General features: G+C 37.5%; 1 protein-coding gene across 2 annotated transcripts in view; it reads right to left on the bottom strand.

Moving 5' to 3' along the window:
• Positions 1 to 24,865, bottom strand: part of PIBF1 (progesterone immunomodulatory binding factor 1) — a 217,917-nt gene that overhangs the window by 12,976 nt on the left and 180,076 nt on the right. For both annotated transcript variants that reach the window (XM_065901893.1, XM_065901894.1), the window contains exons 16-17: positions 21,703 to 21,787; positions 286 to 459 (exon numbers count right to left, since the gene is read on the bottom strand). In XM_065901893.1, coding sequence (XP_065757965.1) covers positions 286 to 459; positions 21,703 to 21,787 — 259 coding nt within the window. The remainder of the gene's footprint in view (positions 1 to 285; positions 460 to 21,702; positions 21,788 to 24,865) is intronic.

Below are 24,865 nucleotides of genomic sequence, written 5' to 3'. Positions count from 1 at the left end.
TCCTAATGAAAACTGAGAGATCATGCTGGAAACCAGTCAAATCAAGAGTTTTTGATTTGTTTAAAATTTGTCCCTGGAGAATGGAAGATGCTGTATTAATGCTAATTACTGGGCAAGTTCAATATGCTAACTAGAAAAGGGACTAATGCAGATCTTTCAAGGCCCTTTCGTAAAATGACTATAGTTAGTCTGAAACCAATATGAGTGAGAGGAAGGACATATAAGTCAAATATATTTAGTGAAAACCAAAGACTAACATTCTAAATTAATTTTTGTTGTACTTACAAACAGTGTTGGTTTGGGTATAAATACATTGTCTTCAGGTTCTTTAGGTGCATTCAAAGTCTTTGATTTCTGATTTTCTGTCACATTTTTGGATTCCATTTTAGTGAAAAGTAAGTTGTCCTCGGAACGCTTACTACGCATGTGAGTGATAATCTGTTTCATTGCTGCCAATTCCTGTTGATATATGAAAATAGAAGAGGAAGGCAAGTATGATTTTAGCAAGCAGAACTCATGATGTTGATGTTAAAACATTTATTTTTTTTCTTGAAGTAGAAAAAACAGTTGAAACAATTATATTACATAAATGAGGAAAGTTGTGAAAATAACTACATATTAATGTTCAATAATGATGCACAAAAATCTCATAGTTGTTAATACTGTTAAAAGATAAATATATCATTCCAAAGGGGAAAGAGGAGGAGGGAGAAATAGGATAAATAGGAGTATGGGGTTAAGAGACAAATACAATAGTATTATCCTGTTATATATAAAGGAGATCAGCAACAAGGATTTACTATACAGCACAGAGAACTGTATTCAATATCTTATAATAACCTATGATGGAAAATAATCTGAAAAAATATACATGTATAATTGAATCACTTTGCTGTACATCTGAAACAAACACGGTATTATAAACCAACTGTATTTAAAAAAAAATATTATTCCATTGTCTAGTGTTTCCCAAATTTTTCGGAACTTTGGAATCACCTGTGGAGCTTAAAAAAAAACAAAAAAACTGATGCCTGTGTTCCACCCTGAGAGATCGAGAGATAATTGAACTGGGGTGTAACCTTGGCTCTGAAATTTTTAAAGATCCCCAGGAGATTTTAACAAATTTGGGAGTCATGGGCATAGCTACGTCCCCTGGTAGCTCTTCTACACATACTTGATAAACAGATTATTTATGTACTTAACTTTTTCTCTTCTACCTCTTAAACTATCCTACCAGCCTTTTTTGAAATCTTGCATGAAGATGCAAGGGAAAAAGTCTGAAAATCTTTTTCTTGTCTATTAATCAGCAGTTCAAACAATAAGTTTAATGTAACTTCAGGATTTCTTTAGTCATGTTGTCCCCGGACTAAAAGACAGAAAGCAAATTTATGGTTACCAAAAGGGAAAGTGGGGGGAGGGATAAATCAGGAATTTGGGATTAACAGATACAGACTGCTATATATAAAACAGATCAACATCAAGAACCAACCGTATAGCACAGGGAGTCAGAATCACTCTGCTCTACACCTGAAACATCGCAAATTGACCAGACTTCAGTAAAGACACAACAAAGCATATTACTCCCTCTTCTTCTACAAATGAAAACCTGAGTTAGCTCTGTCGGTCATTGTTTGAACTAAGGATTAGTTATGCTGAACTTTTTGAAAAACCCAGATCAAAAATTTCCCTCATTCTCTCTTCTACATCTATTTTGTCTTTTCTTTTCCGTGTAGTCAAATCTTTAGCGCCACACACTAACTAGTGAATATTTATGCTTAATTACTAAATTGATTTGATCAAACACAAGTATATGGAGAGAGGGCAGACTAAACTCTTCTTTACCTTATTCTCTGTAGAACAGTGGTAGGCTTTGTTGGAGGTAATTTTCTCCTATGATTTTATTTCATCTTCGTGCCAAGACACAAAAGTTACAGCGATAGAAAATGTTCTGCTTCCTTCTACTAATCTGTTTATAGACATCAGCTCTGTGTCGGAGCAAGTTCCTACAGGCCTTTTTTTTCCTGGCTGTCATTAGTTCTATTTAGAACCATCTAGCTTGAGTGGGTATTTTAAAACAGAGCTGTTGAGTTTAAGCCACAAAGCCTTAATAACTTGCAGGGCCAAGAGAGGAGCTAGAAGAACGATGCCAGAATCCTCTCTTTTCTGCAGGAATGGGGCTGGCTTGGCCAACGCACATGAGGATGTGTCTACCTTCAGAAACTGCCAGTCTGATATACTATTTAAAAAATTATTTATTTGGCTGTGTCCTGTCTTAGTTGCTCTGCAGTATGTGAGATCTTAGTTTCCTGACCAGGGATTGATCCCTTGTTCTCTGCATTGCAAGGTCGATTCTTAGCCACTGATCCATCAGGGAAGTCCCTGATATTTGAGCCTTTTGAGGACTCAATGCTTTTGAGATTATGTTACCTCCTTTATATGCTTCCCTAGAGTGGAGTGTGTACCACTGATTTAATGTAAAACATATCTGGTGTTACGGTAGATTTCAGCTCCTGTTCCAGTCACCACGTGGTAAGTAGAAGTCAGAGGGGAGATAATGGTCTCTTAACCTATCAAAGGAACTTTTTTTTTTTTTTTAGTGATTTTATTTTATTTATTTATTTATTTAAAAAAAATTTTTTTTATTAGTTGGAGGCTAATTACTTCACAATATTTCAGTGGGTTAGAACCTCTTTTTACTAGTCATAACTTTTGTATCTTGGCATGAAGATAAAATATTAAGAAAAAAATTTCCTCCAATACAACCTAACACTGTTCTACAGATAAATAAGTCCAGGAAATCATACTTTCTGAGAGCAGGGAAGTCAGAGACGGTAAGGATGAGGGAGAAAACAACGGGGATGCGGGGGTACCAGGCAGAGGGCTTTGGCTCCTGAGAGTTCAAGAGGAAGTCATGCTTCTGTTTCTCTTTGGCCTCACCCGCTGCTCATATAGGAGCAGTTACAGGTAACAGATCACTTCTGATGCTGGTCAGGAGACAGAAGGGACACTCACAGGTTTTTACTTTTAGAGTAGGATGACCGCAACCTAGGGTGCTGTCACAGTACTACTGCTGCTCATCTGACAGTACTAAATGTGAGCACAGCTTCTGAAAAGAACTCTGGAAAAGCAACAGAATTCTGCAAATCCCTATTAGGGCAATACACAGCTACAACAGACACCAAAATAAGATGCAGTTTTATTATGTTTTCATACAGATGACCTCTTTTATACCAATGGTAAATTTGAACAAAGAAAACTCCACTTAACATCAAACAGCATCACCACCACCACTGGAGACTGAGTGCATAGAAAGCCAAGCACAGGTAGTGGAAACCTTTCAGGACTCGGTCAGAAGTCGAAGACTCACCTATTCCGGACACGATTATTAACTGCGTAAACTCAGGAAATCTACTCTGATTCAACAAGCTTCAGTTTCCAAACTGATAAAATGTATGCTTGTCTTACCGTTTTGGGTCTTTGCCAGTCTCCTAAGTGTTTGGGTATGTTTATTTTGCATTTCTTCTGTTGTGAGGGTGGGCAGTTTTCCTGAGCCTAAGAATATCACCAACTCAATGGACATGAGTTTGAGCCAGCTCTGGGAGATGGTGAAGGACAGGGAAGCCTGGTAGGCTGCAGCCCATAGGGTCGCAAAGAGTCCCACACGACTGAGGCGACCGAGCACACACCCGTAGGTGGTTAACAAACAATGTGATAATTTCAGGTGAGCAGCGAAGGGACTCAGCCATACTTACACATGCATCCAATCTCCCCCCAAACTCCCCTCCCATCCAGGCTGCCACGTAACACTGAGCAGACTTCCATGTGCTATACAGTAGGTCTTTGTTGGTTATCCATTTTAAATATAGCAACCCTGACTTTCTTACAGAGATCTCTCCCCTTCTTCTTAAAGAGTTTCTGCCTTTTTTCTCCTCATTGATGGAAATGCCTTTTTTTTCACATTATCTAAGATTATCTAGCTTCTTAATCATATTGTTTGCTGGGATCAATTTTGTACTGACTGATTTTAAGACTAATGTAAAGTTGTTACTCTGAAATTTCCCTTTATTGCACATCTTGGCATGTTCCATTATTTCTTGTCTCTCTCTCTCTCTCTCTCTCTCTCTCTCTTTGTCATTTGATGGTAAACAATCTAGTAATTTCATGAGGGAGTACTGTGGTAAAATATTATACTCGTCCTCAGAACTCTGCTGGTATAACTTCTCTGTTTTCTAAAGTCAAATTTCTGGGAACTATGATGCCAAGCTAATCTTGATTTCTTTGTAAGTATGTTCTTTCTCTCGGAACTGTCAATATTGTTTACCTTTTCCTTGTAAATTTCTGTCTTTTTACCTTTTTCCAAGTTTTAGGAGAGTTTGTTCACTTTTCCTGACATCCTTCTACAGGCATTTTAACTTACTTATAGTAACTTCATGATTTTGATTTCAGCAATTTTTGAAAACACCAGAAACTTTTTCTATACACTGCTTATTTTCTATAAATACTAATTTCTCAAATCTTTTTGAAGAAAATAATTACAAAACCTAGCAAGTTCTTTTCTGTCACAGAATTTTTTTGTTTTCTCTGAGGAAGAGTCAGTCCCTCTGTTTATTGTGATTTTTTTCCTCTTGTACTATTACTTTTCTTCCAGCTTCTGACAGTCTTTGGTTGTGTGTCCCAATTTATGAATGAAGAAACAGACTAAATGTTTTTTCTTTTTGCTGCTATGAGATAGCTGGATATGTGGACAAGAAAATCTGTCAAGCAGGTTTCACTCTAGGGTCCTCAGATGAAAAGCAAGCTCTCTTATCCAAAATTACAAAATGTGAAATGTCTTATTCAGGGACACTTCTTTTTGGTAGTCCTAATCAATTCCTGGCAAATGCTCCATTAATTTAGAAAGTCATTTGTCAAAATATTTCTTTTAATTTCTGCTTTTTAAAAATCATAGAATCATTACTCATTCATTATAAAATTCAAGTACAGCACAAGTGCCATGCCTCAATTCTCTTTTCCTTATACCACCTGTTTGAGACCTTTGAGATTCTCCTATAACAGTCTGATTGATAATAATATTCATTAGTTCTGATATGTTTTCTAGTGATCTACAAAAACCTAATAAGATATATTTCATAATTCTAGTATATCAAATACATAAGAAAATTATCGTAACTTCAGGAATGAAGGAACCATTCATTAAAATGAACAAATATAGAACTGAATCCGATTATACGACTGTAACTTAAGATAAAATAAAAATAAAACAAAACAATAAAGACCACATTGCAGTAGTCTACTCCTCAAAGTGGAAGAGTTAAGGACATTCTCATGAAGCTTCCAGATGATGATGATGTTGAAGATGATGACTGTGCAAACACTCTATAAGAGATAAACTACTCTCTTGAACATGAACGCATATATCTTGGTCATTTAGTATAAACTATTCACATAGAGGGTGGCATATTAAAAGAGCTCCACTGCAGGGCAGCTGCTTAAGAGTATTGCACAGCTGATGCCAATAAATGGCTGAAAGTTGTAAACTCTGCAAAGATGTTGGCAAGGGGACACATAGATGGCATTTCTTGATGAAAATAGCTCTAAGAAGTATAATGCAAACTCTGTGCTACACTGGAGGCTACACTGAAGGGCTCTTTAGAGGAATAACAATGCATCTGGCAGTGAAGTGAGCATTCTGTGCGTCTTTCTTACCTGAGCTAACCCCAGGTAAAAACCAACCTTGTTTTAAACCAAAACAAAAGAGTCCGAAATGCAGTACTTGGATGCAATCTCAAAAACAATAGAATGATCTCTGTTCATTTCCAAGGCAAACCATTCAATATCATGGTAGTCCAAGTCTATGCCCCTACCAGTAATGCTGAGGAAGCTGAAGTTGAATGGTTCAATGAAGACCTACAAGACCTTTTAGAATGCACACCCCAAAAAGATGTCCTTTTCATTATAGGGGGCTGGAGTGCAAAAGTAGGAAGTCAAGAAACACCTGGAGTAACAGGCAAATTTGGAGTACAGAATGAAGCAGGGCAAAGGCTGATAGAGTTTTGCCAAGAGAACGCACTGGTCATAGCAAACACCGTCTTCCAACAACACAAGAGAAGACTCTACACATGGACGTCACCAGATGATCAATACCGAAATCTGACTGATTATATTCTTTGCAGCCAAAGATGGAGAAGCAAAAACAAGACTTCAGCAAAAACAAGACTGGGAGCTGACTGTGGCTCAGATCATGAACTCCTTATTGCCAAATTCAGACTTAAATTGAAGAAAGTAGGAAAAACCACTAGACCATTCAGGTATAATCTAAATCAAATCCCTTACGATTATACAGTGGAAATGAGAAAAAGATGCAAGGGATTAGATCTGATAGACAGAGTGCCTGAAGAACTATGGAAGACGGAGGTTCGTGACATTGTACAGGAGGCAGGGATCAAGACCATCCCCAAGAAAAAGAAATGTAAAAAAGCAAAATGGCTGTCTGAGGAGGCCTTACAAATAGCTGTGAAAAGAACAGAAGTGAAAAGCAAAGGAGAAAAGGAAAGATATATCCATTTGAATGCAGAGTTCCAAAGAATAGCAAGAAGAGATAAGAAAGCCTTCCTGAGTGATCAGTCCAAAGAAACTGAGGAAAACAACAGAATGGGAAAGACTAGAGATCTCTTCAAGAAAATTAGAGATACCAAGGGAATATTTCATGCAAAGATGGGCACAAAAAAAGGACAGAAATGGTATGGACTTAACAGAAGCAGAAGATATTAAGAAGAAGTGGCAAGAATACACAAAGAACTATACAAAAATGATCTTCACGACCCAGATAATCATGATGGTATGATCACTCACCTAGAGCCAGACATCCTGGAATGTGAAGTCAAGTGGGCCTTCTGAAGCATCACTGCAAACAAAGCTAGTGGAGGTGATGGAATTCCAGTTGAGCTATTTCAAATCCTGAAAGATGATGCCGTGAAAGAGCTGCATGCAAGATGCCAGCAAATTTGGAAAACTCAGCAGTGGCCACAGGACTGGTCAGTTTTCATTCCAATCCCAAAGAAAGGGAATGCCAAAGAATGCTCAAACTACTGCACAATTGCACTCATCTCACATGCTAGTAAAGTAATGCTCAAAATTCTCCAAGCCAGACTTAAATAGTACGTGAACTGTCAACTTCCAGGTGTTCAAGCTGGATTTAGAAAAGGCAGAGGAACCGGAGATCAAATTGTCAACATATGTTGGATCATCAAAAAAGCAAGAGAGTTCCAGAAAAACATCTATTTCTGTTTTATTGACTATGCCAAAGCTTTGACTGTGTGGATCACAATAAACTGTGGAAAATTCTTAAAGAGATGAGAATACCAGGCCACCTGACCTGCCTCTTGAAAAATCTGTGTGCAGGTCAAGAAGCAACAGTTTGAGCTGGACATGGAACAATAGACTGGTTCCAAATTTGGAAAGGAGTATGTCAAGGCTGTATATTGTCACCCTGCTTATTTAACTTATGTGCGGAGTACATCATGCAAAATACTGGGCTGGAGGAAGCACAAGCTGGAATCAAGATTGCCGGAAGAAATATCAATAACCTCAGATATGCAGATGACACCACCCTTATGGCAGAAAGTGAAGAACTAAAGAGCCTCTTGATGACAGTGAAAGAGGAGAGTGAAAAAGTTGGCTTAAAACTCAATATTCAGAAGACTAAGATCATGGCATCTGGTCCCATCACTTCATGGCAAATAGATGGGGAAACAGTGGAAACAGTGTCAGACTTTATTTCTTGGGCTCCAAAATCCCTGCAGACGGTGACTGCATCCATGAAATTAAAAGACGCTTGCTCCATGGAATAAAAGTTATGACCAACCTAGACAGCATATTAAAAACCAGAGACATTACTTTAACAACAAAGGTTCATCTAGTCAAAGCTATGGTTTTTCCACTAGTCATGTTATGGATGTGAGAGGTGGACTATAAAGAAAGCTGAGAACTGAAGAACTGATGTTTTTGAACTGTGGTATTGGAGAAGGCTCTTGAAGAGTCCCTTAGACTGCAAGGAGATCCAACCAGTCCATCCTGAGGGAAATCAGTCCTGGGTGTTCATTGGAAAGTCTGATGCTGAAGCCGAAACTCCAGTACTTTGGCCACCTGATGTGAAGGACTGACTCATTTGAAGAGATCCTGATGCTGGGCAAGATTGAAGGTGGGAGGAGACAGGGACGACAGAGGATGAGATGGCTGAATGGGATCACTGACTCAATGGACATGAGTTTGAGTAAACTCTGGGAATTGGTGATGGACAGGGAGGCCTGTAGTGCTGCAGCCCATGGCGTCACAAAGAGTCGGATATGACTTAGTGACTGAACTGAACTGAACTGAACCATTCTAAACCAAGTACATACTTCTATTGGAGGTTTAAACTACATCTAAAGGAGCATTTAAACAACATTTTATTATGGAAACTTCTAACTTCCAGTTTCTACTGCTTGACTTTAGCCATTATCAACATTTTGCCAATAAATTGTTTTTTTCTTAAAAACAGCTTCATTGAGATATAATTCACCTGCCAATATAGTCATCCATTTAAAGTATAAAATGAAAAAAAATTTTTTCCATCACCTCAGAAGAAAACTGAGTCCTTTAGGAATCACTCCACTATCTATCCTGTCCTCAATTTACCAGCCACAAGCAACCATTAATTGACTTTCTATTTTTGTGGATTTCTTTGTTCAAGGCATTTCAAATAAATAGAATCCTGTGTGTGTCCACTGTGACCAGCTTCTTTCACTTAGCATGGTGTTTTCAAGGTGTATGATGTTATATATCTAGTAGTAATTCATTTCTTTTTAAGACTGAGTAATATTTCATTGTATAGCTATCCCACATTTCGTTTAATCCATTCATCAGCTGGTGGACATCTGGGTTGTTTACACCTTTGGTTGCTGTGAATAATGCTGTTAACACGTAACATTCATGTACAAGTTTTTGTGTAGACATGTTTTCATTTCTCGGTATAAACCTAGTTGTGGAATTGCTGGGCCATATGGTAACTCCATGTTTAATCATCTGAGGAACTGCCATAATGTTCTGTCAACATTGTTTTATCTACTTCCTTTCCAGTTATTTTGAAATATCTGAAAGCAGATTTCAGACCTCAGATCATTTCACTTGTAAATATTTCAGTAGAAATTTTTAACAGATAAGGATTAAAAAAAAAAACAACACAAAAAACCCAAAATATCATTATCACATCTAACAAAATAGTTTAAAAGAAAATGCAAAATTATTTGAAAGTTATCTATTGATACTCTAAGTGCCCAAAGACAATTTTAAATCATTATCAAGCAAACTTTTAGCACATCTCAATGTATGATTTTAAAAGTTTATTATTATTGGAGTATAATTGTTCTATAATGCTGTGTAAGCTTCTGCTGTATAACATGAATCAGTGTGTATGTAAGTATACATATATATCCCCTCCCTCCTGAGGCTCCCTCCCACCCTGCCCCCCATCACACTCCTCTAGGCCTTCACAGAGCACCAAGCTAAACTCCCTGTGTTACACAGACGCTTCCCACAGCTATCTGTTTCACACATGCTACTGTATATATGTCAACGCTACTCTCTCAACTCACTCAATGTATAATTTTTGAAGAAGGTAAACTATACCTTGAATGCCAATGCCACTATACTCTAAACAATAGACAAAACAGATTTTTGTCTGGAAAATTAATATGCATGTAGTATTTACTATGTTCCAGGCTTTGCACTATGTATTTTACACAAAAAATTTAATCTTCAGGATTTCCCTGGTAGTCCAGTGGCCAAGACTCTGTGCTCCCAATTCAGGGGGCCTGGGTTTGATCCCTGGTCAGGGAACTAGATCCTACATGCTGCAACTAAAGTTCACTGCTGCCAGTAAAGATCCTGCATACCAAACAAAGATCAAAGAATCCATGTGCTGCAACTAAGACCCAGCACACGACAAATAAATTGAAAAAAAAAAATTTAATTCTCTGTTAAATACCAAGAGGTAGATATTACTTCAATTCTCAAGACAAACTGAGGTTTAGAAGATTTTAAGAAATACAGCCAAATTCATTAGCTATTAAGAAATGAAATCAGAATTCAAATGAATTCAAAGCAATTCAAATTAGAATTCAAATGAATACACAATAATGCAGATGCTCTCTATCAAGGCCTTTGACAGTCACAATTTCAGGTTTGGAAGGGACCTTCAAGTTATTTAACCTCTATACAAAACAAAGAAAGCAACAATAACAACCACACAAAGCAAACCAAACATGTCTCCATATAATGTCTACCCTTAGGTTTTAATTCCAGCCTTTGGAGAGATGTATCGCAAGTCTATTTCTGCCTCTTTCACATGCCTACTTCGAATTTCTTGAATGTCTCTAAACCTTTTCTACCCTGTTGCTGTTCAGTTGCTCAGTAGTGACCGACTTTTTGTGAGCCCATGGACTGCAGCACGCCAGGTTTCCCTGTCCTTCACTATCTCCCAGAATTTGCTCAAACTCATGTGAATTGAGTCAATGATGCCCATCAACCATCTGTCCATCTGCCCATCTGTCATCCCCTTCTCCTGCCCTCAAACTTCCCCAGCATCAGGATCTTTTCCAATGAGGTGGCTCTTCACATCAGGTGGCCAAAGTATTGGAGCTTCAGCTTTCTTCTCTAAACACCCCCAAATCCATTAATCTCTCTTGGCTGAATGGAATTCTTTTATCATCTTGATTATTTTCCTCTGATTATCTCCTAGTAAGTATTCAAAGTTTTGAGTCTAGAACAGAAGGAAGTCCTGGCCAGAGCGGAGAAGAATAAGACTTATCTACTCCTTATTCTAATGCATTTCAGATGATAAATATTTTTGGAGTCATACCCTATCTACCATGGAAAGCTTAGTGAGAGCTCAAGGGTTTGGTAAATGAGACACAATTGTGCTCTCGTAGCCTAGGGGACATAGCTAATCACTAACAACATTCTTCCCTGAACTTGGATATAATCTTAAGGTCATCCTCAACAGTGAGGCAGGGAGAGGAAGTTAGCGCTATTACACACTGCAGTAGGCTCCTGAGGAATGAATCGACTGCCACTGCTGCCTGAAAACCTGTGTGGACACCTCAACTCTGTTCTGATTGGTTTGTACAGACCCCTTCATTCATCTGATTACTGCATTTCACCTTGGACTTCTAACGGCCTCGCCTCTAGTATACATGTTGTCTTGTACCTGGCTTTTCCTTCCGTATCAGTATTCATCTAGCTGTTGTCTGCTTTCTGGCTTTTATTATTTCAGTATAATCTGGTAGGTTTTGATGCAAATTCTTGTTGATTTCCATCGTTAATTTCAGACTCCAGGCTCTTTGAGACTCCTTGGGGTCTGGAGTGTGATCACTCTAGTGCCTGAACTTCTCCATGTTATGTTCCCAGTCTTCCCTCAGTGTCAGCAACTCGATACAGGATATAGATGTCCTAAGTTTAAATTAAAATGCTGCCAAAGAAGACCATAATCATCTCATTTCACTGTTCATATTCTCTCCTGGCCAACACGTATTTCCAGAGACTTATTTTAATAGCTTTGCAGTTTGTTTTGTGCGTGTCCTTATACCCGAGAATTGTTTAGTTTGTTATAAACGGCTGCTATCCTAAGAGTCATAAAAACACAGGGTTAGAAATGATAGCAAGAGGTCATTTACTTGTTCCTTACTGATAAAAAAGGGTCAGAGAAGTGTACTTACTATTTAAAAGGAAACATACCAAACTTCTAAAATGTAGTGGGAAAAACACACATTTCATTCTTTGAAAAAAACAAAACAAACCTAAAACTAGAAAATGAAAGGCCTATGTGATACATAATAGATGTGAAAGTGTGATGTGAAAAATGTTAAAAGGGCATATGTACACAAATAAGGTATTTCTATGATGAGATAGAATGTTTCACCCAAGACAGAATTTTACCTGCAGGACACAACAGGGGTATTTGTAATTTTAAACCTGATGATGAAAAGATTAAAAAAGAAGACAAGGTACTTATGAAAATCAAAATAATCTGACCTAGTTCTATTAAGTTTAGTGCAAGTCCACATAAACATAGAGGTCTACGAGTATAATCTAAAGCAAAAAATGTGTCTTTAGGCAATTCAAAATTGAGAAGAGGAAACATTTAGTTGTTGCTTCTGTCAAGTGGGTATAAGGCCATCACAGAGCTCTTTGGATATTTTAGTTATAATATAATTAGGCTGAAAACAATTAAAATATTTTGGTAGGAAGAAGTTATATTATTATCACTTTTACATAGTAGGTTTAGTTTTGTCATACTTCAAGTATATTTAAATCCAACACTTGCAATGAGTATTTTTTGCAATACTTTACTCTCTGAATTTCCTCAGACCTAAATTCACATACCCTTTTGTGGAAAAAATAAGCATTCTCAAATTTTATGGGGAAAATATGACTTATACTATATATGTTTTAGCTTTCCACTATAATAATTACCTTTAAAACACTCTTTTACATCTAGGAAAGAAAAAACAAAGTTGAACTTGAAGAGCACACCACGATGAGAAATGTATCAATCTGAGAAATAATTACATCTTCATTTAAAGAAAAATTAACTTACCCACACAGTATTTGTTTTAAGTCATGATGACTGTTCTGACTGTAAAATTTAACTGCATAGGTGTCTAAGAAAAACATGTAAAAAGGTATTCTTAAGGAAATTTCAAAATAGTTAAGTATGAACTAAAAAGAATGACACGCATATAGAAATATGTAATTTGTTTGAGCCCTTTATGAAGTGGATTGCCTCAGGGGCACTTGTGATGCCGAAACGTCCCTGAAACTTTCCGAGAAATCACAAAGAACATAGGAGTTAGTCCTGGAACATAAACATACCATAAAAGAATGATAATTATACTGTGACTTCATTTTGCAGAAACCTGGCTAACTGCAGGGGTTTTTTTTTTTAAGTGACACACACCGCAGTAAGAGGCAAGTTATCTGGAACAGTGGGAGTCAGGCCAACATTCAGGCAAGTGTGAGGCCTTGCACATTCTAGGCACTTACTAAGAAGTGGTTGGTTAAGTTCTGGTTAAATACTAACTCAAATGCTTGTGGACCTTGAGAGAGATTATTGACAGAAGCACTGGGTGAAAGGGTAGAAGAAGCTCAAGTTTTATTTTATTTCTTTTATTCTTGGCTGTGCTTGATCTTCACTGCTGCTGGTGGGCTTTCTCTAGCTGTGGCTCCCGGGGGCTACTCTCCGGTGGTGGTCATGGGCTTCTCATGCGGTGGAGCACTAGCTCTAGGGCATTCGGGTTCAGCAGCTGTGGCGCAAGCTGCCCCACGATATACGGAATCTTAACACACCACGCATCGAACCCACATCCTCTGTCCTGACAGCCATGTTCCTAACCGCTGGGCCACCAGGGAAGTCCGAAGTTCAGGATTTTAGAAACAGATGTATTATATTCCACAAATATATATGTTTGAGGGGGGAGAACATGAATATATTAAAGGTTGGTTTCTAAAGCCCTCTATTTGACAGCTTCTAGTGAAATTACTCCTGGAGAAGGGAAAGGCTACCCACTCCAATATTCTGGCCTGGAGAATTCCACGGGCTGCATAGTCCATGGGGTCGCAGAGAGTCAGACATGACTGAGCGACTTTCACTCACACTCACGCAGTGAAATTATTATGGAAGACTGAAAAAGATCACAGTTTAACAAACATTTAATTGAATACTTGCACGTGTGTGTGTGTGTGTGTGTGTGTGTGTGTGTGTGTGCGCGTATACTCAGTTGCACAGTCGTGCCTGACTCTTTGCGACCCCATGCACTACAGCCCACCAGGCTCCCCTGTCCACGGAATTCTCCAGGCAAGGATACTGGGATGGGTTGCCATTTCCTCCTCCAGGGGATCTTCTCCACTGAGGGACTGAACCTGTATCTTCTGCACTGGCAGGAAGATTCTTTAAAACTGAGCCACTGAATCTGGAAAGCCCAAATGAATCTTTACTATGTGCTAAATACTGTGCTAAAGGCTAATACACAAAGAAAAACTAGGTATACTTCACTGGCAAGACACATGCGTAATTATAGTGGTAGGAATATTAATACAAATATTTTTAGAGTTGTGGGAAAGAGATTTTAAAAAGTTTAAGTTTTTCTTTACTGAGCTATGAAGGGCTTCAAAGAATAGATAACATTTGAATTGATTCTTGAAAAGGAAGGAAAAGAGGGAAGGGACCTACATTTACTGACTTATTGTCATATGTCAGAAAAGTACTACATTGTTTAATTCTCATACAATCCTGAGTTTAGAGGGGTTAAATTATTGTCTTAAGAATCCATAGTTACTAAGTAGCAGAGCTATCTTGTCTGTTCGATTGCTGTATTTTCCCACAGTATTTCAAAATATGTGATGTAAAGAATATAAAGGTAATTCAGCCTTACAATTTAATGACAGCTGAACATATACATTTGTAATTCTGGATCAGACCAACTATCTACCTTCTCCATGTTTGCACCTAGCATGCTGAGGGTAGGCTGCTAGAGAAAAATTACACAGAATGGTACCATAATGAACATATGACATCTCACCTTGGCAATTATTTATTATGTCTGTAATGCACATTACTCATTTATTTTATTTTATTTTTACATCACTCATTTATTATACAGCTATTTCAAACTTGTATTTTTCTCAAAGTTCTGATCCTGGGACTTCCATGGTGGTCTGGTGATTAAGACTCTGTGCTTGTACTACAGGGGGAAAGGGTTCGATCCCTGTTTGGGGAACTAAGATCCCACATACCGCTGCTCGGTATGGCTAAAAAAATCAACAGGAACTTCCCTGGTGGTACAGTGGATAGGAATCTGCCTGCTACGGCAGGGGACACAGGTCTGACCCCTGGCCTGGGAAGATTCCACATGCCGTGGAACAACTAAAGCTCATGTGCCACAACTAGTGAGGCTCCGAGCTGCATCTACTGAAGCCTGTTTACCCAGAGCCTGTGCTCTGCAACAAGAGAAGTCTGCATGTGGCCAAGGAGACCCAGTACCATCAAAAATAAATAAAATAAAAAACCAAATTCTGATCCTGTCACCTGTCTTGCTATTAGAAAACAGTCATTAGATGAGAACTTCCTAAATTCTTGCCGCTAAACCTATTAAGTTACTTTTAATATAATTTTTATTTCTCCTCTTCAAAATGGAAAAGGTGCCCCCTCCTATCTAAAGTTAAATCCCATCATTTCATCCTGGATCTCTTCCTTTCCCAGCACTTTTCCCCAATTGATCACCCTCTTTTGAACTTTCAGTGTCTCCCTCTGTTTGGCTCCTTCCTGTCACCACATAGGCTGGATACTCTCCAACTCAGGAAGGTAAAAGCCCTTGATCTCATGCTCCCTCCCTGATAACCTTATATTCTCTTAAACAGTTATTGTTCAGTCATTAAATCGTGTCCAACTCTTTGCAACTCCATAGACTGCAGCATGCCAGGTTCCTTGAGTTTGCCCTATCTCCTGGAATTTGCTCAAATTCATGTCCATTGAGTCGGTGATGCTATCTAACCATCTCATCCTTTGCCACCCCCTTGTCCTTTTGACTTCAATCTTTCCCAGCATTGGGGTCTTTTCCAATGAGTTGGCTCTCTGCATCACGTGGTCAAATTGCTCCAGTAGTTGAAGGGACTTATAAGAGTCTTTTCCAATAGCACAATTAGAAAGCATCAATTCTTCAGCACTTGGCCTTTTTTATGATCCAACTCTCATATCTTTACATGATTACTGGAAAAACCACAGCTTTGACTATAACAGACCTTTGGAGGCAAAATGATGTCTCTGCTTTTGAACATGCTGTCTAGGTCGGTCATAGCTTTTCTTCCAAAGAGCAAGCATCTTTTACTTTCATGGCCACAACCCTTATCCAGAGAGTTATCTATTTTTTCTATTTTTATTTTTCAACTTCTATGCATTTACCAGTTCATTGCAATCTGCCTTTTAGCACCACTGAAACTGCTTTTTTTTTGTTTTAGCATTTTTAAAAAATCTTTGTTTGATCTGGCCCTTTGGCAGCTGAAGCCACTGCTGCCAACCTCCTAATGGTTCTGGCTTTAGGGATCCACTCTTCCTGATGTGCCTGCCATTTCTCTGGTCCCTCCTCACTCTAGTGTGAGCTTTTTATGCTCTGCCTATCCCTAAACTATTAGTACTCATCAAGACTCTGTCCTAGGACCCTCTCTGTTCTCACTCTATACCCCTTCACTAGTTCATTCTATCTGCTTCCGTGTACACACCGTGTTTATGCTTTGACTCTCAAATCTCTAGCTCTAGGTAAGTTCTCTTCCTTGGACTCCAGAACCTACGGTTTAAACTCTCTACTGAATATATCCACTTAGATATTTTCTTGAGTTCTTTCCCGAACCTATTTGTCCTATGGCCTTCGTAGCATCATCATAAACCCAGGACACAAGCCAAAACTCCGGGCATCAATTCTCATTCCTTCTCTCATCATTCCCTAAATCCAATCAATCACCAAGTCCCGGGATTCTGCGTTCTAAATAGTTTTCAAATTGGTTCATTTTTGTTGAACACCAACATCACCAGTTTAAGTTCATGATACCAACTATTGCTCGATAAAACACTGAAAAGCTTCCTAAGAGGAGCTCTTACCACTGCCCCTAACACAGTTACAAAAGAACTTTAAAAAGAGTTTTTGCATCCATTTCTTAAAATTATGCTCAGTATTTTACTAGATACTAAGCTGATTAAAGATATTTTTCCTGCTCTTGAAAGCTTAGATTCTAAGGACATCTGATGAAATAAGAAAAGTCACTCTAAGGAATCATATTTCTTATACTCAAAACTGAATGTTGAATTTGAAGCCCTGATACTGTTAACTAAAAATGAGATCATGTTAGTCAGTCTTTTCCTTTATATTGTTAAAAACCTAATTATTTAAGATTTATATGTTATATTTTTATACATAAAAGGTCTTAGTATAAATGCAGGCAGTGAAGGGTAAAAAAGATTTCATTCCACTTGAAAGATAAAGAAAAAGCTACTTTGAAGCATCAAAAGTGAAAGAAAAGAAAAAGATTACAACACCTGGATAAGATATTTAGCTCTGAGTTTTCTGTCAACTAAGACAAAAAGGAAACACGTTAAATTACCCAGTTCTCATTTTCTTAAAAAAAAAAAAAAGATATAGCTTCATCTACAGAGGCAAAAATTTTTCCTGGAACTCACGCAAACAATAATTCATCATGAGATTTTTGTCTAAATGAGACTAAGAAGGATCATAAGCTTCGGTTTCAGGGAAAAAAAAAGTTTTAACAGTAAGTATGTAATCATGGTTGAGTTACTTAACCATGAGTTACTCAGCATCAGTTTCATCTGTAAAAGTAGGGACAATGATACTTATCTCAGGGGACAGCAGCAAACACTAAATTATGTAATATAAACAGAAGCACTTAGTAGGTCCCCAAAGTTTCAGAAATCAAAGAGAAATGGCGCCAGATTTTGTTCTGATCTTCTATAAAGGCAGGGATCATGACATTAAATTGTCTTTTTTTTTTTAAATAAGATTGATTTTTGGCTGTTCTGGGTCATCACTGCTGTGGGTGGGTTTTCTCCAGCTGTGGGGAGTGGGGGCTACTCTTCACTGCGGAGCTCAGGCTTCTCTTACTGCAGAGTGCCGGCTCCAGGGTGCAGAGGCTTTTGTAGCTGCAGCACAGGGGCTCAGGAGTTGAGGTTCACGGGCTCTAGAGCGCAGGCTCAGTAGGGCTTCCCTGGAAGCTCAGTGGAAAAGAATTTGCCAGCAATGCAGAAGACGCAGGTTTGATCCCCAAGTCAGGAAGATCCCCTGGAGGAAGAAATGGCAACCCACTCCAGCATTTTTGCCTGGGAAATCCCATGAACAAAGGAGCCTGGTGGGCTACAGTCCCCGGGGTCACAAAGAGTTAGACACTACTGAGTGACTAAACAACAATCCTTTCTTAACATTCTTTTATTAGGTTAATACACTTTCTCTAAAGAAAAGATGAGAATAAAAGTCATCCAATACACTTTTCAAATACACACAATAGTTTTTGAATGTATCAATTCTAAAAATTTATAGAATATGAGGCCACTATCAATTTTATCCTTCCTGGAAATTCTTAAGACCACAACTGAACTACTCATGTGAATGAGGTTTTAGGCTAACATTTTGAGCTAAGACCAATACAGAAATGAAAAATCCTGTGGCCATGCCTCACCTATTCTAGCATTGTCAACCCAGGACTATCCCACTCATTTTCTTTTTCTCATGTAACACATATTTGATAACTATGTAAATGAGGTGGGGATCTCATTTCATATTATTACCATACACACACAGTCTTACCAGAACTAAGTAACATCACTTATAAAATTAAGGCAAGACCTGTCCAATGCAAAAGAGAATATGAAAGACTTTAAATGTTCATTTGGTCTCTTTATGAATCACTTATCTAAACTGAGAAAATCTGGCTGATTCAATCAATGACTCACGCTAGATCATCTTCACAGGGTCCTGACAGGGGTGAGGCGTGCTCTCAGCAGCCAGCCCCGCACTGGGCGTGCCCGAGAGGGGCACCTCCACTATTTTGTGCCCGCGGTGACTGCGTGCCCTCCCCTGAGTTTCAGTCCTGGTTTTCACTTTCAATAAATTTGACTTCTTTATCAGAGTTATTCTCATTCAACTGTTATCTACTGGCTGTTCTGGGCACGTCACCCTTAGAGTCATAAAATGAATAAATCAATCTTGCAGATTCTGTTTCATCAGGTAAATGTTCAAAGGAATGTTCAAGCATATTCCTGGGTTACAGGCTATTTTCTTTCCATAGAAGCCTTCTGTATTTGCATTTGGGTCTGCATACATTATAAGGGTTTCTCAGGTAATGCAGTGGTAGAGAATCTGCCTGCCAATTCGGGAGATGCAAGAGATGTGTTTGAACTCTGGGTTGGGAAGGCTCCCTGGAGTAGGGAATGGCAATCCATTCCAGTATTCTTGCCTGGAAAATCCCATGGACAGAGGAGCCTGGGGAGACACAGTCCATAGGGTTGCAAAGAGTCACACGTGACTGAGCATGCATGCTGTATATGTGATGCAAGTTGGTGCAAAATGTTTCTTTCTTCTTCTTTTTTTTTGGCCAGGAGGTGTGTGGGATCTTAGTTCCCGGACTACTGATCGAACTCAGGCCCCTGGCAATGAAAGTGAGGAGTCTTAAACAATAGACCATCAGGGAATTCCTTCAACCATTTCTTAGAAAAGATTACAAGCTTATATTAGATTTGTTCCATTAAACTTGAATTTTTACTTTGCTTTGGGGGAAAAAAAAGTTACTTTTCTTTGACTGTTTGGCATAAAGAAAAGTCATAATGTTGGATTATTTATATACCAAAATGAAGAAACCTCAAATGCACGCAAATTAACTGATAATTATTTAATTAGATGTGTATTCTTGCAAACTTCACTGATGCCATGTGGTAGCTGTCAATTTAATTCACCTTGCTAGTATTTAATTTTCATGCTAAGACATATTTTCCTTTAAACCTACTCAAGTCTCAACCCACTATTAAAACTTTTAGTTTTTATCTGGACTCATGAATAATGTGACTCCAAGTATTACATACAAAATATATAAATGAAGGTTTTCATATATTTTTCAGAGTTGAGCATAATTCTCTAAATTCAAATGAGACCTGTCATTCTAAATACATTATTTATTATGCAGCTTTTTGGTATGGACCTCTGTAGCTACTATTTCTTTCTTTTTTTTACTATTTCTTAAATATTCAGTTTTAAAAACTTTTGTTAAGATCCATATACTGAATAAATCTGGTTTCCACAGTGAGGCAACAACTATTTGAAATCAGAATCCTAGGACACAAGTGACAGTAGATAAGGCCTGGAATGCTGAAAGTCGGAAAAGAGAATAAATATCTTCAGAAATTTCTCTACTCTGTCACTTGTTGTCAGGTCTACTTATCTACCTAAAAACCATCTCTAAAATCTAGCCCAGGGACATTTTCTTATCCTGTTTACCCATCACATAAAATACACCTTTAAGAGAACTCACTCCAAAGGCCATTTCTAAGATAAAGACAGTCTCCCAATTCCCTTGACATTATTTCTAGGATATGTATCTTTAAGTTGTTTCTAGGAATATTCCTTGCTTCATCTCTCTCAATAATTTCCTTCCAATAATTTCTTCCTAAATACCTGATATATCTTTTCCAGACTAGGAAGCAATGTCTTCAGGATACTTATAAATCAGTGATCTGCTTTGAGTGTTTCTTTCTCTGTTAGGACTGCAAAATGATAAAAACATGGCTAAGACAAGACAGTGATAGTACAGTGGAAAAAAATCATGGATTAAAAAACTAAGCTTAATGATACCAACTGTTGGTGAGAATGCAGAGCAACTGGAACTCTCACTTGTGGCTGGTGGGAAGGCAAAAGACATAGTCACTTTGAAAATAGTCTGGCAGTTTCTTATGACATTAAACATACACTTTCCACATGACCCAGTAATCCTGCTCCTGGTATTTACCAAGAGAAAAGGAAAATTTTATTTACATAAAACCATACACACAACAGTGTACAGCAGCTTTATTTTTAAGTGTTCCCAAATGGAAATGACGCAAATGACCCTCAACTGCTAATGGATTAACAAACTGTGGTATATCCATACAATGGAATACTACTCAGCAATAAAAAGGACAAATTACTAATATTTATAACAACGAGAATGAATCTTTTTTATGGCAACTGAGCAAAACCCAGACTGAAAAGACCAATACTTTTATTACTATTATTATTATTTCCTTTTTTGGCTATACTACTTGGCTTGTGGTATCTTAGTTCCCTGACCAGGAACAGAACCTGTCCCTGTCAGTGAAAGTGCAGAGTCCTACCCACTGGACTGTCAGAGAATTCCCTGATAATTTTATTTATTTGACATTCTGTGAAAGCATAATACCTTTTGTGGGAAAAGGCAAAACTACAGGGATAGAAAACAGATCAGTGGTTGCTCAGACTGGAGTTGGGGAAAAGGGTTCAAGAGGGAATTTTCTGTGATGATGAAACTATCGTATATATTGCGTGGGGTGATGGTTATAGAACTGTGGGCATTAGCCAAAAATCACAGAAATGTATGTTAGAAAGGGTGAATTTTATTGTATATTATATCTCAATAAATCTGACTTTAAAAATGAGAAAGAAAACTGAGGTTATCCCAGTGACCATCTGGCTCTAGACAAACCCCTTAAAACTCATTTTCTTCTTTTATAAAATAGGGATTGTATTAAGTCTAAAAGATTTTTCATGAGGAAGAAATGAAAGAAAACTTACAGATTTTAAAGTTCAACACAAATATTGCACACTAGGCACTGGCTACAGAATGATAAACAAGACAAGAAGTACACTAAAGAAATTTACTGTCTAGAGGGAGAAAGTTGGAACACAGATGATTATTAAACAACATGGAAATTCAATGACAGAGATATGAATAAGGTAATAAGGGGCCATCAAGAATTAGGAATTCCAGGAATAAGAATTAACTCATAATGAATACAGGCAACTGGGATCCAATAATCTCAACCCAATTCGATTCTGAAAAAGCCTAAAGTGTTCAAAAGTATTGACAAAATGGAAAAAGTACCTCACGATGATTTAGAAGTTGTTCCAAATCTAATGCCATTTGATCCTTTATTTGCTGCAGGGCTGACTTTTCTTTATTTAAATTGCTAGGGGGAAAAAAAAACACCAAGTTTAAAAAAACTGTCATACTAGTCAAATTAAACAAATAAGAAATTGTAAAAGACTAAAGACAAATTTGATCGTTTGAATTAAAGAGAAATTAAATTTATAGTTCATAAAGATATCAGATCAGTGACTACAATGTTTGATTCAATCACTGACCTACCTATTTTATAAGAATATTTTTTCAGTCTGACAGTGTGACTGAAACATTTTCATAGAATACTTTCCTGCCTAGTGGGGGCATACAATTAGTGTTTTCTTAAAGATGAATGGTTATTCCTCACTGAAAGTCAAATTATAACATTTACCCTTAAAACCGAAAGCATATTTTATAATTTACCACATACTAAATTACCAGCTATATAACTGAGATAAATTAATTAGATATTTGGTCTATGGTAAATGCAGGAAAACAACTTCTGCCTCTGTATTCTTAGTTCAGTCTTTAATTTCTAAGTCTGCATTGTGGATTTCTCTTTGAAATGACCTATTTTCTGATAGGAAAGGATGACAAGCCTAATTGTAAGGACATATTATTATTTGAAAAGATAAGTATCTGAGGCTTATCTTATACTGTCTGGAGCTTTATTATTCAACATATAAAAATTAGTTAGAACCATTAAATACTCTTTGAAAGCCATTGGGGTGAGTCTCCTCAGACAGTACTGCAACCAGGATTAAGAAAAGCAACAGTGAATTGAAGAAACACAGCTCCTTGAGTGTCCAAACAGAATCTGAGACGGTAAAATTAATGAGAATTGGTTGCTGAACAGGTAGGATGTTTTAAGTTATACTTTAAGAAAATGGAATGCCACCAATTTTTAAAACATTAGGGAGAAGTTTTTTAAACTCAAGGAATAGCAGTAGGTGTTCTGGGAGAACTGGTAATTCCAAGGACTTGAGAATAGAGAGATTCAAATTCTCTTCCTTCCTAGTAATAGAAGTCTGTCCTCTGAGAGGAAAGACTAGATGCAATTCTGACTCCCATTTCCAGCTGTGTCACTGATTCAACTGTGTAGTATAATGCACCACAAATACCACCCCACTGAACCTCAGTAGTCACATCTATTAAAGTGGAAATGAAGTTCATCTATGTCAAAGGGACATGTGAATTATCTAATAAATGATTATATAAAACACTGAACACAAACCTCTACATACATGCTATACTGTGTTACTAATTTAGACAAGGAAGAGTCATCAGAGGAAAATGGTAATTAAATGTCAATAAAGGCGAGCAGCTCAGCAGGAAAACAAACTGACTTTTGTATTTAGGCGCCAGAGATCCTACTGAGCCGAGGAGCTGAAAAAAACTAGATGATATAAAGGAAATCGAGTGCCGTGTTCTGCTTGAGTTCCCCCCAAAATGGTAAAGGACTGGGTGTTTCTGTAACTTTACTTTATTATTTTTTTTTCAATTTTTTAAAGTTTTTAAAAATTTTTATTTTTATTAGTTGGAGGTTCTGTAAGTTTAAAATTCTATCTTTAGCTAAGAAGACAAAATATTTTTCAAAATGAAAATAAATGTCCAATAAATAGGAAGAGGAATTTTCAAAGAACAGATATGTGTTCATATACATACTCATACATTTACATATTCATATACACGTACCCCCCCCCCCCACAGAATGTAAACATGTACTCCATGCAGTACACATATGGGTGTGCATACAAAGACACAAAGACACAGGCTCTCAAATACCAACAGGCCCATTAAGTAAAGGACAGTGTAACAGGAATGGAACGTTGATGTAATCAAAGGATTTGGACCGAATAATTCATTAGAAATGCTTCATATGTAGTGCCTAATTTTTTCAGAATAAGGTAAATATGTCATATTTAAGTAACAAAAATAACCATATAATATGGAGAAAAAGGCAAGTGGATAAACTGGCTTACAAAGCAACTCTGCGACACGTTGGCTCCACAGACAACATGCTCAGTTGTGTCTGCCTCTTTTGAGACTGCAGTCTGCCAGGTTCCTCTGTCCATGGGATTTTCCAGCCAAGATTGCTAGAGTGGGTTGCCATTTCCTTCTCCAGGGGATCTCTTGACCCAGGGATTGAACCTGGGTCTCCTGCCTTGGCAGGTGGATTCTTTACCATTGAGTCATCAGGGAAGCCCCTTGGGTGTATATTTTCAGTCTTAGCCCTGTCTTTTTTAAATCAAAAGGGAGACCACTTTCAACATGTGGGTCTCTAAAAGTGAATATGATGATTACTATATTCTGTGTTCTTCCACACACAGTAATTACTCAATGGAAGTTTAATCTCCATAGGACATTTCATAACAGTGGAAACTTACCCTTAAAAATACAAAGCTTCTATGCGTGACTCATAAAGCAACTACAAAACAAATCTCCTTATAAGCACATCTACGGTGAATGGTATATTACACCCATAATTGTTCAATTCACTGTTAATTATTACTCAGAAATTCATGTTTATGGCTCTGTTTCACCTGCTGTATGAAAACATATTCCTGATATACTGTTCCTTAACTTCCTGGATCAATATACTCTGGCTTAGTCTTATAAGCCTAAGTAGTCTACTCCTCCTAAATGACTAGTTAACAAAAAATGGAGAACTGACAACAGAAAAAGAAAATTTATGCTAATTCTCTTTGCATGCTTCATTCAGTCCTGACCTATAGATCAAACCTATATAACTCAGACTCTCTTGTGGATTGGTGGAGGATTGTTAAAAGTACTGCTTTCAGAACAGAGTGTTTCTTTAATGACAGTGAATAGTGATATCTCAAGTGTTAGCTATTAACATGTTTATCACAATCTCATTTTAGTGCATATTTACTCTAACCTTTCTAGGCACTGAATAAATTGTATCAATAGCTAAACAGGCAAGTTGTGGGTGTGATATAGTGATACTGCCTTATTTTGTAGAAAAGTGATAAAATAATATTTAGTTCTTTAAAGAAGGTTATATTGTATAAGCTAGAGAAATATTTACAAATTAATCAGTCTATGTAAATATTCTTTACAATTAAAATCCACACCCAGCAAAAACAAACAGGAATTTTCAAGGAACATAATCACTTAGTCATCT

The sequence above is a fragment of the Muntiacus reevesi genome, chromosome 11 (genome assembly GCF_963930625.1).
Source record: "Muntiacus reevesi chromosome 11, mMunRee1.1, whole genome shotgun sequence".
NCBI lineage: Eukaryota > Metazoa > Chordata > Mammalia > Artiodactyla > Cervidae > Muntiacus > Muntiacus reevesi.
This window is presented reverse-complemented; position numbering and strand designations above follow the sequence as displayed.